Below are 13620 nucleotides of genomic sequence, written 5' to 3'. Positions count from 1 at the left end.
CTTTTCTGGCGCTAATTCATTTACAGCAGCCAGGATATCTCATTGTACTTATTAAATATATCTACAGACAATATATTCCATTTTCATTTTAAACGGACAGTAGCAATTTAAGCTTATATTTATTTTCATGGCCGTTATAATTTTAAATCCAAAATAACTTTGGTAACAATTATTTTGTACTGTATTAAGTTAATAGTGAAAAATTAGTTCATATCAGTAACATTACGATACGTTTAAAAATGGAATGATAACTTGGAATAAAGAATAAAAAAACACACACTCACTATCGACTGCAGTGATACGAGACATATTGTCATCTCTTTTTTTTTCTTCTTTGAAATAACAGAGACAGCAATACAAATGTCATGACAGTCGAAAGCCACAATTTAAATTTAGAAAATTCTTAAAAACTTCTTCCTTTTTAAACATTTATCCACAACATTAAAGAGGTTACATAAAACTATAAAAAAAATATATACCTCTTACCTTACTTCTCCTAAAACTACTGTATCAAACTTTAAACTCGAAAAAAGGAATATTTATTGTATGTATTTTTCCTTTAATATCGTTTACTTACGTGTTTTTTTTTATTTCATTTTTCATTTTTTAGGTTAAAAACTTATGGATTCCTTTGATTAATTTTAATAAAAACTAAAACGTAACGTCTACATGTACTTAAATTATATCACAATCTACTTTTCATGGTACACTTCTGTAAATACTAACGTTATTAAGTAAAATATATTTTACAATATTTCATGATAAATACGATTTTTAATAACCAATTATGAAATAAATAAAAATAATAATTACATCGAATATACACTTCTATGAATAAAAAATCAAAAATATTTTAAAAGAAAAATTAAAAATTGTTTTTTTAATTTTTTTCATTAGTTCATTGTCAGATTTTTTGAAATAAATAAATTTAATAAACTGCAACAAGTTTTGTATTCGGACATGCCAATTAAAATTCACATAAAAAATCCAACTAGGGGGAAAAAAAATACAAAAAATATTTTTTTAAAAAGTCTGCGACACTATTGTTGTATACATTTCATTGATAATATAAAAAAATAACCTTGGCATATTAAAAGGAGACCAGCTCGCATTTGACATTTGCATAATTATTTAATTTAAAAAAAAAAACCACATGCAAAAACTTTTTAATAATATCAGCAAAGTAAACTTATAGTACCATTATCGCTACCTAACAGTAGGAGTCTATTGAGTGGCAACACTGACATACATGTCAGAACTCCTTTGAATGTGTCAGAGCGTAGTTTAGTTGAGGAGAACGAGGCGTCTTGATCCAATGACGTGTGGACTCCGATGCGATTGTTTGTGGTCCCCGATATTAACTCGTTGTAATATACAGAAAGGCAGTGAACGGGTTCAGTACTGCCCCTGGTAAAATGTGCGTGTTTGTTACTACAGTTGGAGAAAGACGTTAAAAATGTTACAAATATTAAGACTTATTAATTTTGATATATACATTTTTTGTTAATGCGTTCTGTAAAATAAAATACTGGTTTTTGGAATTATTATGTTAATATTCATTATTGCATGTCCATGTTATAATAAAATTAGTACTCACTTGAGATGCGCAATCAACTCGCCATCGTCGACCCGCCAGAGCGCGGTCACTTGGTCCAGTCCCGAACTCAATAATCTATGATCATCCACTGCAGCTAAGCGTAAAACCTGCATATAAATAAAAATAAAAGAAAATACAAAAATTAAAAATTTTAACATATAGAACTTATATTTGATAGTACATAGGAAATTTTGTTTGCATTTTTAGACTAGTTCATAAATATGCATTCGAGTAAAATATCTGCATACTGCATAATGTATTGAAAAAACAAATCGCTATTTTTTTTTATATAGTAACGGGATAACAATACACTTTTGTCCAAGTATGTTATTGTCCACAATGTCTACGCCCAGATAAGTACGTATGAGTACGTAGATACGTACGAATGCGTACGTTATACGTGCGTGCGTGTTCGTGCGTGTGCCTGTGTAGACAGTACACTGACCTCTGCGTCGTGTGCGCGCCATGCGGCAAGCGGGCGGCCACTGCGCGTGTCGAGTACAGCAACATGTCCGCCAGCCAGTCCGCACGCCACCCACGCGCCCGACGCGCATATACACATGCAGCGGATGAACGTCGTCGCGCTCGTCGCTAACTGGAGACAAACAACCATCACTTACCATGAGTCTTCACTACCAATACAATCTGTCAACTCTGTAGGAATATATTTTGTATAGTTGTTTTTTTTTACATTAAAGGTAGATGGCAAACGAGCAAACTGCCACCTGGCTGAAATAGGGAAGCGACCGTTGCCATTGATCAATTGTAGATGTTTTGTATGTCTTTAAACCACGGCGAAGGGGACGCACAGACAGAAAATATATACCCAATTACATTTCAACTGTGGATTCTATTTTTATTATGGAGACAGACAATTGTTGGAACAGTTATTTTCTGTATATACAAAAATATATCAATACCAAGGCAATACAATTGGGATTTTAAAATTATATAGGTGAAAATAGCGACTTATGAAATCTCAGTAAAGTAGGATTAATGAATCACTAATATAAAATACAAGTAGTAGAATAAGCTACATGATGGAAGACTACAGTGAAACAGATCTATCCTACCTTCAGCTCGTAGGAGGAATAAGGAGATCTGGCGTCGATGAGTCGCAGTGTGGCATCTGTAGTGGCGGCCACCACTACTGTAGATGGTCCGGGTAGAGTACGCACTATACTCACTGCCGACTTTATATTATCCAACTGAAAAAAAATTGTTACACTCAGAAATGTTAATCGGTTGTTAAAGGTTTATAAAGCAAGCACTTAGTATAGATTCTCTATAACAATGAGCAGAGGTTTAAACACCCTCATAAAATATTATTTTCATAACAAATGTAGAGAAAAAAAAAACAATTTATTTTCGAACCTGCGACACCACAGTCTCCATGAAGGGATCCCAGATGTGTACGATAGAGTCAGTGGAGACAGCCAGACGTAGAGACTCTAAGAATGTTAGGGATAACACGCCCTTCTTGTGACCCGTGTAAGTCCAGTTGCATTGACTAGTTGCATTGCCATCTCCCTATAGAATATAAACAAACTATCTTACTAATATTATAAATGCGAAAGTTTAAATGGATGGATGGATGTTTGAAGGTATCTCCAGAACGGTTCAAAGGATTTTGACGAAATTTGGTATAGAAGGAGACGTCTGGAAGAACACATAGGCTGCTTATTACGTTATTTTTTAATTCCACGCGAACAGAGTCACGGGCGACAGCTAGTTAATTATATAAACAAGCAAAAACAACACGCATTTACGTACGAACGCATACATGTACGTACACACGGATACGAATGAGTGTATTTAACCTGGACGCTGTCAACCAATATATACTGCTTACCTGATTCCTCAAAGACCATAGTTTCACAGTCTTGTCCTTAGATCCACTCATGAAGCTGTTCTCATTGTCCAGACAGTGTATAGATTTGACAGAGTGCGTGTGTCCAAGGAATGTCTGCAGTTTGATCTGCTTCAGGTTAAAGCGGGCATCTTTGTCCGGTCGTCCGATCTCATGTTCCCAGTAGATCAACCAGTCACCCCGAAGATGTCTGGGGAAAATCAATTTTATTGTTTTGTATTAGAGTTCATAATTGACTGACAATAATGTGTAAAATGTCAAGTTGGAAAGAGACGATAATGGTGTATTTTTCTTGTTTCCTATAAGGCTGTAAAACTGTTAGGAATTCACCTTTCACTCTTCACGCCGTTAGCCATCTTATACGCGACAGCATCAAATCCACATCCTTGTCCGATTTCATCTTCCTGGTCCGCAGCGACATCTATCCTGTTGCCGACGAGTGTAACATTGGAACCGAAGCTGTTGTTACCAGATCCGTTGCCGTTGTCGGAGAGATCACTTCTTGTGGGCGTAAGAGCCGTTTTGCGACTGATAGGATCATCGCTGAATGACGATTGAAAACGCTTCCCTTGCTGGTTTATATGGAGGGGAGAACTGAAAGTTTTTGAAAAATAAACAATGCTAAATAAAATAGGGTTCAATAAATGGGTCAAAATTTTCATGTTCTGTCTTAACTCACCTGATGGCGTGTATTTGTTTATAGTTATTGCATAACGTCCGCACAGTGTCCGCATTCTTGAGCGCTCGCTCGAGGCTGTCCGCGCCCAGGAAGCGGGCAAAGGTGCTGTGGGTGCGATACGCCAGCTCCTCATTGAATACCACAAGTAGCTCCTCTTGAGCCTGCACAAGTAACTCTGTCTGTATGTCTCGCTTTCATACGAAAACTACTGAACCGATTTAAATGAAGTTCTGTATACAGATAGTCCAGAGCCTGAGAAAGGACATAGGCTACTTTTTAACGCGAAAAAAGGATTGTAATTGGTTGAAAGTGGGGGTGAAATATGTATGGAAGTAACGTTATTTTTACAGTTAGAAGCTTGTCTCTTTTTTATGTTGTTAATCTTATATATAAAATTCTCGTGTCACAATGTTAGTTCCCGTACACCTCCGAAACGGCTTGACCGATTCTCATGAAGTTTTGTGAGCATATTGAGTAGGTCTGAGAATCGGCCAACATCTATTTTTCATACCCCTATTAAGTTTTTTTTAACTGCGCGCGGACGGAGTAGCGAGCGACAGCTAGTTTTATATAAATAAATATGACATTCAAAGTTTGTAAAACTTCTAGATGAAATTTTTTTATGGGAATATGTAAAGTTTATATGAATGTTTTGTAAGTCTAATATGTTTTGTTGTAATATTTTATAATTTTAAGTAAAATAATTAGCCTAAGTCATTAAAAATGCTACCCGAAGTCAGTATTTCACGCGGAAAAAGTCACGGGCACAACTAGTATAACGTTTTCGTAGTGCGTTTCGACTTTTAAATTCGATTTTTGTAGGACATTACACTATTGTAATGTGAGCTGAACATATCACGGATTTCATTCACTTATTCCTTCACTCATCCATTCAGATCATTCAGTATGACATACAGTAAGTCCATTAGCGTCGTGTTCGTCGGTCGCGAGGTCCGGCGGCGAGCAGGCCAGCTCCGGCAGGTCTGCGCGCACCACACGTCCGTCCCGCACCGCCCACTCCGCCGTACTGCCGTCGCGGCAGATCTCCAGGAAACCCTCCACCTTGCCCTCGCGGCTCTCCTGCTCTACACTCTGTACAATACAGGGGAAAGACAATGTCAGGAGTTAACGAATTATTCTATAAACAGATGAGAAACAATATTCAGAAATAAAGTTACAAATGTTGGGTAGAAGAAAAATTTATAATTAAATAAAGAGATGGAATCATAAATATGCAATGATTTAGAGATAAGTTGTTAATTTACCTTATCACCATTGATTTCATCTTGTTTCGGCCAGTTATCAACTTTTCCAGTAGCTTTATCGAAGGCTAAAAAGAACCTGTAATCGAATGAATGAAATTTTAATGCCTACTTAGTCAAAGTATATCAGACCTCGATAGACTTGTTCGAACCTATAATAAATTAAAAAAAAACTAGTTATACAACTTCAGATCCAATTAGTTTTGTGTGCTGACCTCTGTAGCGCGGGCACACAAAGATGCCGTCGGCTCATCTCGGGGCCGACGCGTAATGCCAGCGCGTGCAACGCGTCAACCAGCTTGCGAGTGAGCGCGCCTCGCGCTGTCGCACCATTTGTATACGCGCAACGAGTTGTGGATGCCAGCCGGAGTGACGGTTGCAGGATCGATTTTAAGAAAGTATCCTGTCAATTGAAATAGTTTTAAAAAACTTAAAAAAAAGTGCTTTACACGTTACCTATTCGCAAAGACGTTGTGAAATAAATACTACAAGAAACTATGAACAACATCCATTACGTACTTACTAATGTTATTTATTACACTAAATAATGAAAATGGACTTCGCGGAGCCCTGGGGCGTCGCAAAGACTTTTTGGGGGTAATAATACGTCAAAAGATTTATAATACGTACCTACAAAAAATTGGAATGAGAACTGAAGTGGGACACAAAAAAAAGAATTACAAATTCAAGGGCCTAGAATAATCAAACTTAGAAAGGTTCCAAAAGGTTTCTGCAGTCAAAAAAGTTTGAGAACTAGACGATTACGGATATGGACTGTCGAGCAGATGAGTTCTAACCCTCGCCTATATTTATCAATCCGGGCTCTAATCTTTTCTTCACTTCGTCTGGAAGTTGGTGGAGGTTGTGGATAGTGGTTGTTGGTCCTACCTGCAGCTGTTCCATGACCTTGACATCAGACATGTAGGGCAGCAGGTGCTTGAGCAGCTGCAGACAGGCTACCACACCGCCCTCCAGCGGCGCGGACAGCCGCCGGCGACATGACGCGATCAGCTCGCCCATGTGCGGCAAGTACTGGAACATTATCAGCTGCTCGCCGTACATCGCTGCAACACAACACATCAAGATACCAACTTTATAAACTATGGGAAACATATAGAATAAAGAAAGCAAATTAGGTAGACAGGATAGTAGGAAAAGACAAGTCCCCAATATTCTTTTGTGGTTTTCTTAAACAGTGCGAACTCAATATTTTAACAAAACACTTACCAACAATTGATGTAAGACACTCAATAACTTTCATAGCATTCCTGTCACCCACCACTTTACTATTCACGACTGAGATTTCATCGAATTCATCTTTCTGTTCAGTCTCCAAAGGTGAGAGGTTCTCCTTTCCGATGTAGCATAGTGTGAGCATTTTGAGCAAATTTCTTGTAATGTACCTACAAGTCAGCACCGGCCCCAGTCTATGCGCCAGCCAAATTAAACTCTCAGAACTCATATCAGATATTTTACAAGTAACTGATTCATCATCAACTTTAGTATCGTCTTCATCTTGCAATTTTTGTGTTTCCGCATTTGATATATCTTCAACTTTATCTTCAGCTGCTTGTGAAGTATTTTCCAAATCAACTTCTTCCGACTTCGAATCTTCTTCGGCGAAGTGCAAGTAACTTGTGAACATAGGTCGCTGTGGAACATCAATTGGAGGTGATATACATGTCTTTACTGGTGCTTCCGAAGTTTCACGATTTTCATCCTTATCTACTTTGCTATTAGGCTCTTTATGGTTTGATTGATTAGAAATGTTTGGCGTGAAGAATCTAGAATTCCCTGGCGAAAAGTACTCAGAAGAAGGGGATGGGGTGTGTAAACTGCTTTGTTCTTTGTTAGTATTAGAGTCAACCGACCCGGTGGGAGACTTGCTTCTGCTACTAAGACTGGGCTGTCTGTCTTTGTCGTTTTCAAAATGGAACAGCTCATTTTCACTTCTGCTATCAACGTCCTTTTCGTTTAAGACTTCATTAACCTCGGCTATAGTTTTCTCAACGTTCGGTGTGACGACATTTTCTGATCCATATGATGTGTCAGGGGAGAAGATATCGGATGTGGTGGTTAGAGCATTCTTAACATTGTCGTCGGAGTAGCGCGGTTTCTTGTTAGCCATCGCACGATTATGACATAGGTGACCTGGTGATCCTATGACTGTGCAAACGTCTTTATATCCGCCCACAGCTTCAACAAGATGCTGCGTGAAATTGTCCAGGAAGCACTGAAGTCCTAACCTTACTATCAATTGCAAAAGAAAAATATGATGATACAGTTTTACAAACTTGTGTTTCATTTGCACAGTTCCATTTGTTAGAGAATCTACTTCAGTTATTTTATGTTGTTCTGATTTATCGTAGAGATAATCATCATCTTCGTACAAATTCAGGATGTATTTCAATATTTTCTTCCGTGTCTCCGCAGGTCCTAAAGCTTTGCTTACAGTGTCAAAGAGATACCAAGCTGCTAAAACAGATGTGTTCTTATTTTCCAGTAACTCGATGTAATGGGACAAGAAAATGTCGAGGACATCGATCTGGTTGACGCACTTTATCTGTTCCAGGAGAACTTCCAAATGTGTTATACAAGTTTTAATTTTACCTTCGGCGATTCTTTGATTAAAGTAAAGTTTAGTTTTATCGACATTCTTGTATTTCTCACACTGATTACCGTCACATTCGTACATGTACAGTAAGTTTAGTTCGTTGCTTGTTAGTTCGTATTCGTGTAACGTGCTTATGAGATTGTATAAAATGTTAAAACTTTGTGGGAATGGTATCAAATGCTGCATAAGTAAAGGTTGGAGCAGCTGCGCAGGAGTAGGTGGTGGCAAACCTTTGTCTGTTACAACCGACGCTTTTGTATCCTCTGCTAACGGTATGAGATCATTTTTGAAACTGAGACTTAGAGGTTGAACATTTAGAAGTAATGAGGCGATATAGCTGACGCATTTAGGTAACGAATTGAAGTTGTACTTCAGTACAGTTCGACAACTGTTGTATCTATCTACAAAGTTATCGTTATTCGTCCGCAGTGGACGCATGTACGCGTGCAGGAAAATTTCCACAATGAGACATCCGATCACCAACATGTCCTGTTGTCGACTTTCAGTAACAAACTGCTTGTATATCGCCGCATCTGTAGTGTACCTTGTGTTGAACATTCTATTCTTCCTCTCTTTTAGAACATTGTCTAATTGTGCGTCGTGACTGAACTTCTTTAAGTAAGCTTGATCGTAAGATGCGAAGAACATGTGGTTAGTGAATGCTGTGTCATCAGATTTTTCCTTTCCCGCATTGACATTTTCCTTTGCTTTCTGTAGTTGTAACAAATTTGGTTTATGTGTGTTCTCAGCTGTTCTTTTCTTATCCTCCGCTTTGCTAAAGAAACACTTGGTTCTGAAATTGTCTAAGACCTCCAGCGCTTGGATAGACGCTGCGGGATTGAATTCTTTTGGCAGATATATAACGCCTTTCCCTAGTTCTGAGCGCTGCACTTTGTAATGTCTGGAATGTGAGGACGCTCTATTTTCTGTTATGACGTCATCGCCGCCATCTTGCGCTTTTGAGAGAGACCGAGCTCGACTGCTGCTTTTGTGACGAGAACGGACGCGTTGCGACGGAACTTGGAGGCGAGAAACGTGTTGAGGCAAGCTGTTCGATTCTTCCTCCTCCTCTGTCATATCTTCTGAACTGTCATTTTTGATAACTTTTTCTGTGAAATAATAAAGTTTGTTAGTTCATCTAAATGAATACTTTTGTATCATGATTTTGTCATAATTTGATAATTTCAATAAAAGAAAATACGAAAGGATAGTAATATCTCACTAGCATTGGGCGTGGTCCAGCGCATACGTATGGGTGCGGGCGGGGGCGCGCGTGCTCTCCGCGCGGGGTGCGGGGCGCAGAAGAGCTGCACGGCGCCGCCACGACGCATGCGCGAGTGACCGTCTACTAAGGTAAGGCACACGTTCTTCGCTTTCACTGCTGCTGAACCGGATAGTCTGTGGAATTTAATACTTTGTGACACTAAAAGTGACCATGATTTTTTTATTAATATTCTACTTCCTACCTACTTCTTCATCTGGAAGTAATCACAGCTAGAAAACTTTAACAATTAACAAAGGTCAGTTGTTATAAATTAGAAATACGGAAAATAATGTATATAAGTGATAAAAAATATAGTTAAAAGAATTTATAACAAGGAGTATTAGTAAAGTGTTTACGCGATTAAAATATGTTACATACTTGTAACCAAAAGTAATATCGATCCAGTGATGCAAGTTTTCAGACACGTGGGAGCTCTCCAGCGCTTCTCTGTGCTTTGTGATGAAATCCTCTGCGCAGGTGGCCCACGATGGTATACCAAGATCCTGTGAAATACTTCTTTACACAGTCTTTTTTTACAGCAGTCTACAAAAATTGTTAACCCTAAAGCTTCAGACTACATTCTGACTTGTTAATTGGACACTAAGACACACTATATCTATTATTATCGAATTAAATCTACATTAAGAAAGACTAAGATCCGAGTTTGGTTCTGAGTAATTTAAGAATTTAAATTTAGAAAAATATAAAAAAATGTTAGCTTAAGTAGTTTTTTCACGGATCTTTACCGGTAAATCTTCATGGATACTCTTGAAGACAGTTGGGTCGGTATAGAACTCTGGTATACATTCATCTGGTGTCCATTCCTGCATGCGCTGTATTGAACCCGGGTACTCCGCTGGTACCCACTTGTTGCGGACATATTTACAAAGAATCTCCTTTGGGGTTCTGAAATTATTACCGAACATTATTAGTGCAGAATTCGTCTTTAAAGACAATTGTAATAATATATACAGACAAGTTATCTGTAATTTTGATAGCTCACTAACGACCTCCTGTTAATATCAAAAATGTCACGAGATCCTTTTCGTTGCAGGAGCTGTTATGTAATTTTTTTTGACAAGAAGGGGTGCTTCAAGTCTGCGAATTACACAGACTCACATAACCCCCAGACAAGGTAAACAAGGGGACGCCATAGAAATCTCTCCCAGGGTGCGGGTACCGCTAAAAACGTTACTATCAAAGCATATGGATGAATTTGAATATAGTAGAAAGAGGTGGAGGTGTGTCCAAACATCACCAAAAAATATTTTTTATACATGCAATTTTTTTTTTAGCTGAGAATAAAACAGTATAAATAAGATACTCTCATAAATGTTTTTAATTTATCAACATATTCAAGGTTCATATTGACAGAAATGAATACTATCGTTGATTATTATTTATATACAAAAACCACATGTTATATCCATATACTCTTATCTATAAAACAATTCTATATAATAAATAATTTCTGAATCAGATACACTAATGTTCAAGATTTCATTTTTGTGATCTTTGTGATATTTCTCTTATTTATTTTACTTATTTATGAATTTGATGTTACCTTTGTATTGTCAAAACCCCTTTTTATACTCTGCTTTAATAGAAGTTCTATTTTTATGTTTTTATTTTATTTTTAATTTCTAATGACCTTCCAGCCACTTATTTTCGTTCTGAAATATTATCTATTCTACGTGCATATGTATTTTATTTGTCAACTGAGCCCTTAGTGACACATAAAGATACCTATTAATAGATTTCATATAAATTATAAAACCTCCTTTGTTTATATTTGTCATTGATATTAAATATGGAACAATAAATCTTCTTATCAAGACATTTATACCTTATTGTGGAAAGTTAATAGTGATAAGTTAACTTTGTATTGTACAGTTTATCTTTCACTTAAACATACAAAAGTAAATAAGACTGTCACTAAATAAAAGCTAATAGATATTTTAATCAAATATTGTTAATCATATATTGGTTTGAAGAAAGTCATTGAAATAGTACAAGATTTTACAATTATAAATACACTAGCTTTTGACCGCGACTCCAAAACTTAGGAAATAATCTATGGGTTCTTCCAAATTATGTCCTACATCTGTACCAAATTTCATCAAGATCCGTTCAGCTGTTACGGAGATACCTTCAAACAAACATCCATCCATCCATATAAAAATTTGCATTTATAATATTAGTAAAATAACTACGGTTAACTAAAACATCATGATGCAACTTCTATATATATGTGAGGAAATTGAGAAATATGTCTAAAGTTAAACAATGTATCAGTGAACTTTTAATAAGTTTCCATTTAATATGTATGCTGTTGGCGTGATTATATAAATAAAATAAATAAAAAATAAATAGGCACCTGGATGTCATTCACTCCTAACTTAGTGTAGGCTGTAGCATATTAATGGTGAAGAATATGAATCGAAATCATGTTGATTAATTAATTAGAGTGTGCACCTAAATAGTAAATAAAAATTTGATAACTCACCTTCTTGCTAAGTACACATAGCAAGTGATGTCTGACAAAGCGTCAGACACATGATGTGGTATTTGACCGTTGGCACTTGTCACATCATATGTCATGTCCAACTGCCTGTCACCCTTGTTCAGACGGTATTTTGATTTACTCAGATCTCTCCAATTTCTGCCTAAATATAAATTTTACATGATTAATCTAATATATAAAATTCTCATGTCACAGTTTTCGTTCCCGTACTCCTCCGAAACCGCTTGACCGATTCTCATGAAATTTTGTGAGCATATTCAGCAGGTCTGAGAATCGGCCAACATCTATTTTTCATACCCACCCATTTTTTAACTGCGCGCGGACAGAGTCGCGGGCGACAGCTAGTATCTTATAATGTCGTAACTCTACAAAAATGTATTTCCACACCAATATAAATGGGAATGCAATTTGAATTTTTTGTTGAGTATAATTAAGCTCAACATTTTTTATACCATTTCTATAATGTTAAGAACCATTGTTTAAAAAACAGTCATAATTTAGATTTATGTAAATAAAATTTTGTCACTTACCACATCTTGAATTAAAATCAGTAACCCAAGGTACCATGAAATGTGCTTGAGGATCACTGGCGCTCCTTCCTGCTAACATGTTCAATTGTAGAAGATAATCCAAGTTAGAGATTTTCCCCCTAGTCCAGAGCATACAGAGCTGCTCTAATTTGGCTGCTTCTTTTTGCCAACTTACATCATCATTTTTTAAATTCAAAGGTTGGCTATTAGCTTTATTCCTATTATATTCATATATTAAAGAGTTATCTAAACAATATATGTTATTTGTTATAGGGGGAATGATCTGCAACCAGAGATTCTCTGACAGATAAATATCTTGAAGTCTCAGCAAACCCACACTGAGGCCTCTATCACACATTGCTTTAGACATGTGTAGTAACTGATACACAATAAATAGTCCTCTAGCATAAGTTTTGTCAATTAAATTTGGACTGAAATTTAAACAGTCTAACAAACTATTTTCGTAATGCCCTCGGTAGATGATAAAATAGTTATTATCAGTCTCCAAAGTGATTAGAGCTGCTAACAAATTGACATGGGTCTCATAGGATTTTGCAATGTGTTTATTGGGTATTATTACATCTTTGTACTCATTTAATTTGCTGTCGCTTTTTATCCTAACTATGTTGCAACCATATAGTCTCAGGATAATATCAGATAAAAGCTGATCGTGTTCGAGAAGATTAACTAATGCTGTATCTTTACTATTCTCATTGTTTTGTGAATACTTTTTAAAAGATTCTTTCCATAAATTTCTTTGATTTGTTTGTGAGATGCATTGCAGTAAGTAGGAAAAAGTCAGAGGCGATTCTGGATTGCTCTCATTAAGTTTGTACCTTGGTAATGGTAAAACCTTGGAACACTTTTTATTTATTACCTAAAACAAAAATTCTCAATAATATTGATCTTCATGCGTAATTACAACAAAATATAAATTAAATACATACCCTAATAAATATTTTACGCCACGGATAAGGAACACTTTCACCAGGTTGTAATGCAATATCAATGTTATTTACAGAATTATCGATGTCCAAGTTTTTTAACCATTTTTTTAACCAATTGCTGTGCACAATTACCACAAACAGATTTGGATTATTTGTAGGGAAAACATTTTTGCTATTTATGTCTAATTCTTTTACTATAGTATCCATTTTAGTTTTTTTGTTATTCTTTGTTTTGTTTTCGTATGAACATTTACAAATGCATAGTGTATTCGAATTTGACAACTTGACATAATTCACATGAGCATGACAGATCGATACAGTGATATCAGTCGT

The 13620-nt window shown here is 36.4% G+C and overlaps 1 protein-coding gene across 1 annotated transcript; it reads right to left on the bottom strand.

Moving 5' to 3' along the window:
- Positions 1-1039: 1039 nt before the first annotated feature.
- On the bottom strand, positions 1040-13521 carry LOC106718212 (WD repeat-containing protein 81). Its single transcript, XM_045679676.1, has 19 exons — positions 13288-13521; positions 12341-13217; positions 11793-11952; positions 10033-10192; positions 9665-9789; positions 9245-9420; positions 6636-9131; positions 6297-6472; positions 5624-5811; positions 5412-5487; positions 5062-5238; positions 4147-4307; positions 3798-4061; positions 3450-3657; positions 2972-3127; positions 2671-2805; positions 2043-2192; positions 1598-1704; positions 1040-1407 (listed from the first exon to the last, which is right to left on the bottom strand). Exons 1-19 carry the CDS (start codon positions 13492-13494, stop codon positions 1176-1178), a joined length of 6231 nt encoding a protein of 2076 aa, XP_045535632.1. The 5' UTR covers positions 13495-13521; the 3' UTR covers positions 1040-1175.
- Between the last annotated feature and the right edge of the window lie 99 nt (positions 13522-13620).

The sequence above is a fragment of the Papilio machaon genome, chromosome 10 (genome assembly GCF_912999745.1).
Source record: "Papilio machaon chromosome 10, ilPapMach1.1, whole genome shotgun sequence".
NCBI lineage: Eukaryota > Metazoa > Arthropoda > Insecta > Lepidoptera > Papilionidae > Papilio > Papilio machaon.
Note: the sequence above shows the minus strand (reverse complement) of the source record. Positions and strands in the feature narration are given on the sequence as shown.

Coding starts and splice junctions, on each gene's coding strand:
- LOC106718212 (XM_045679676.1), bottom strand. CDS start 13,494: ATGGATACTATAGTAAAAGAATTAGACATAAATAGCAAAAATGTTTTC. Junction 2,193..2,670: donor ATTCCTCCTACGAGCTGAAG/GTAGGATAGATC, acceptor GTTTGTCTCCAG/TTAGCGACGAGCGCGACGAC. Junction 1,705..2,042: donor GGCGCGCACACGACGCAGAG/GTCAGTGTACTG, acceptor ATTTATATGCAG/GTTTTACGCTTAGCTGCAGT.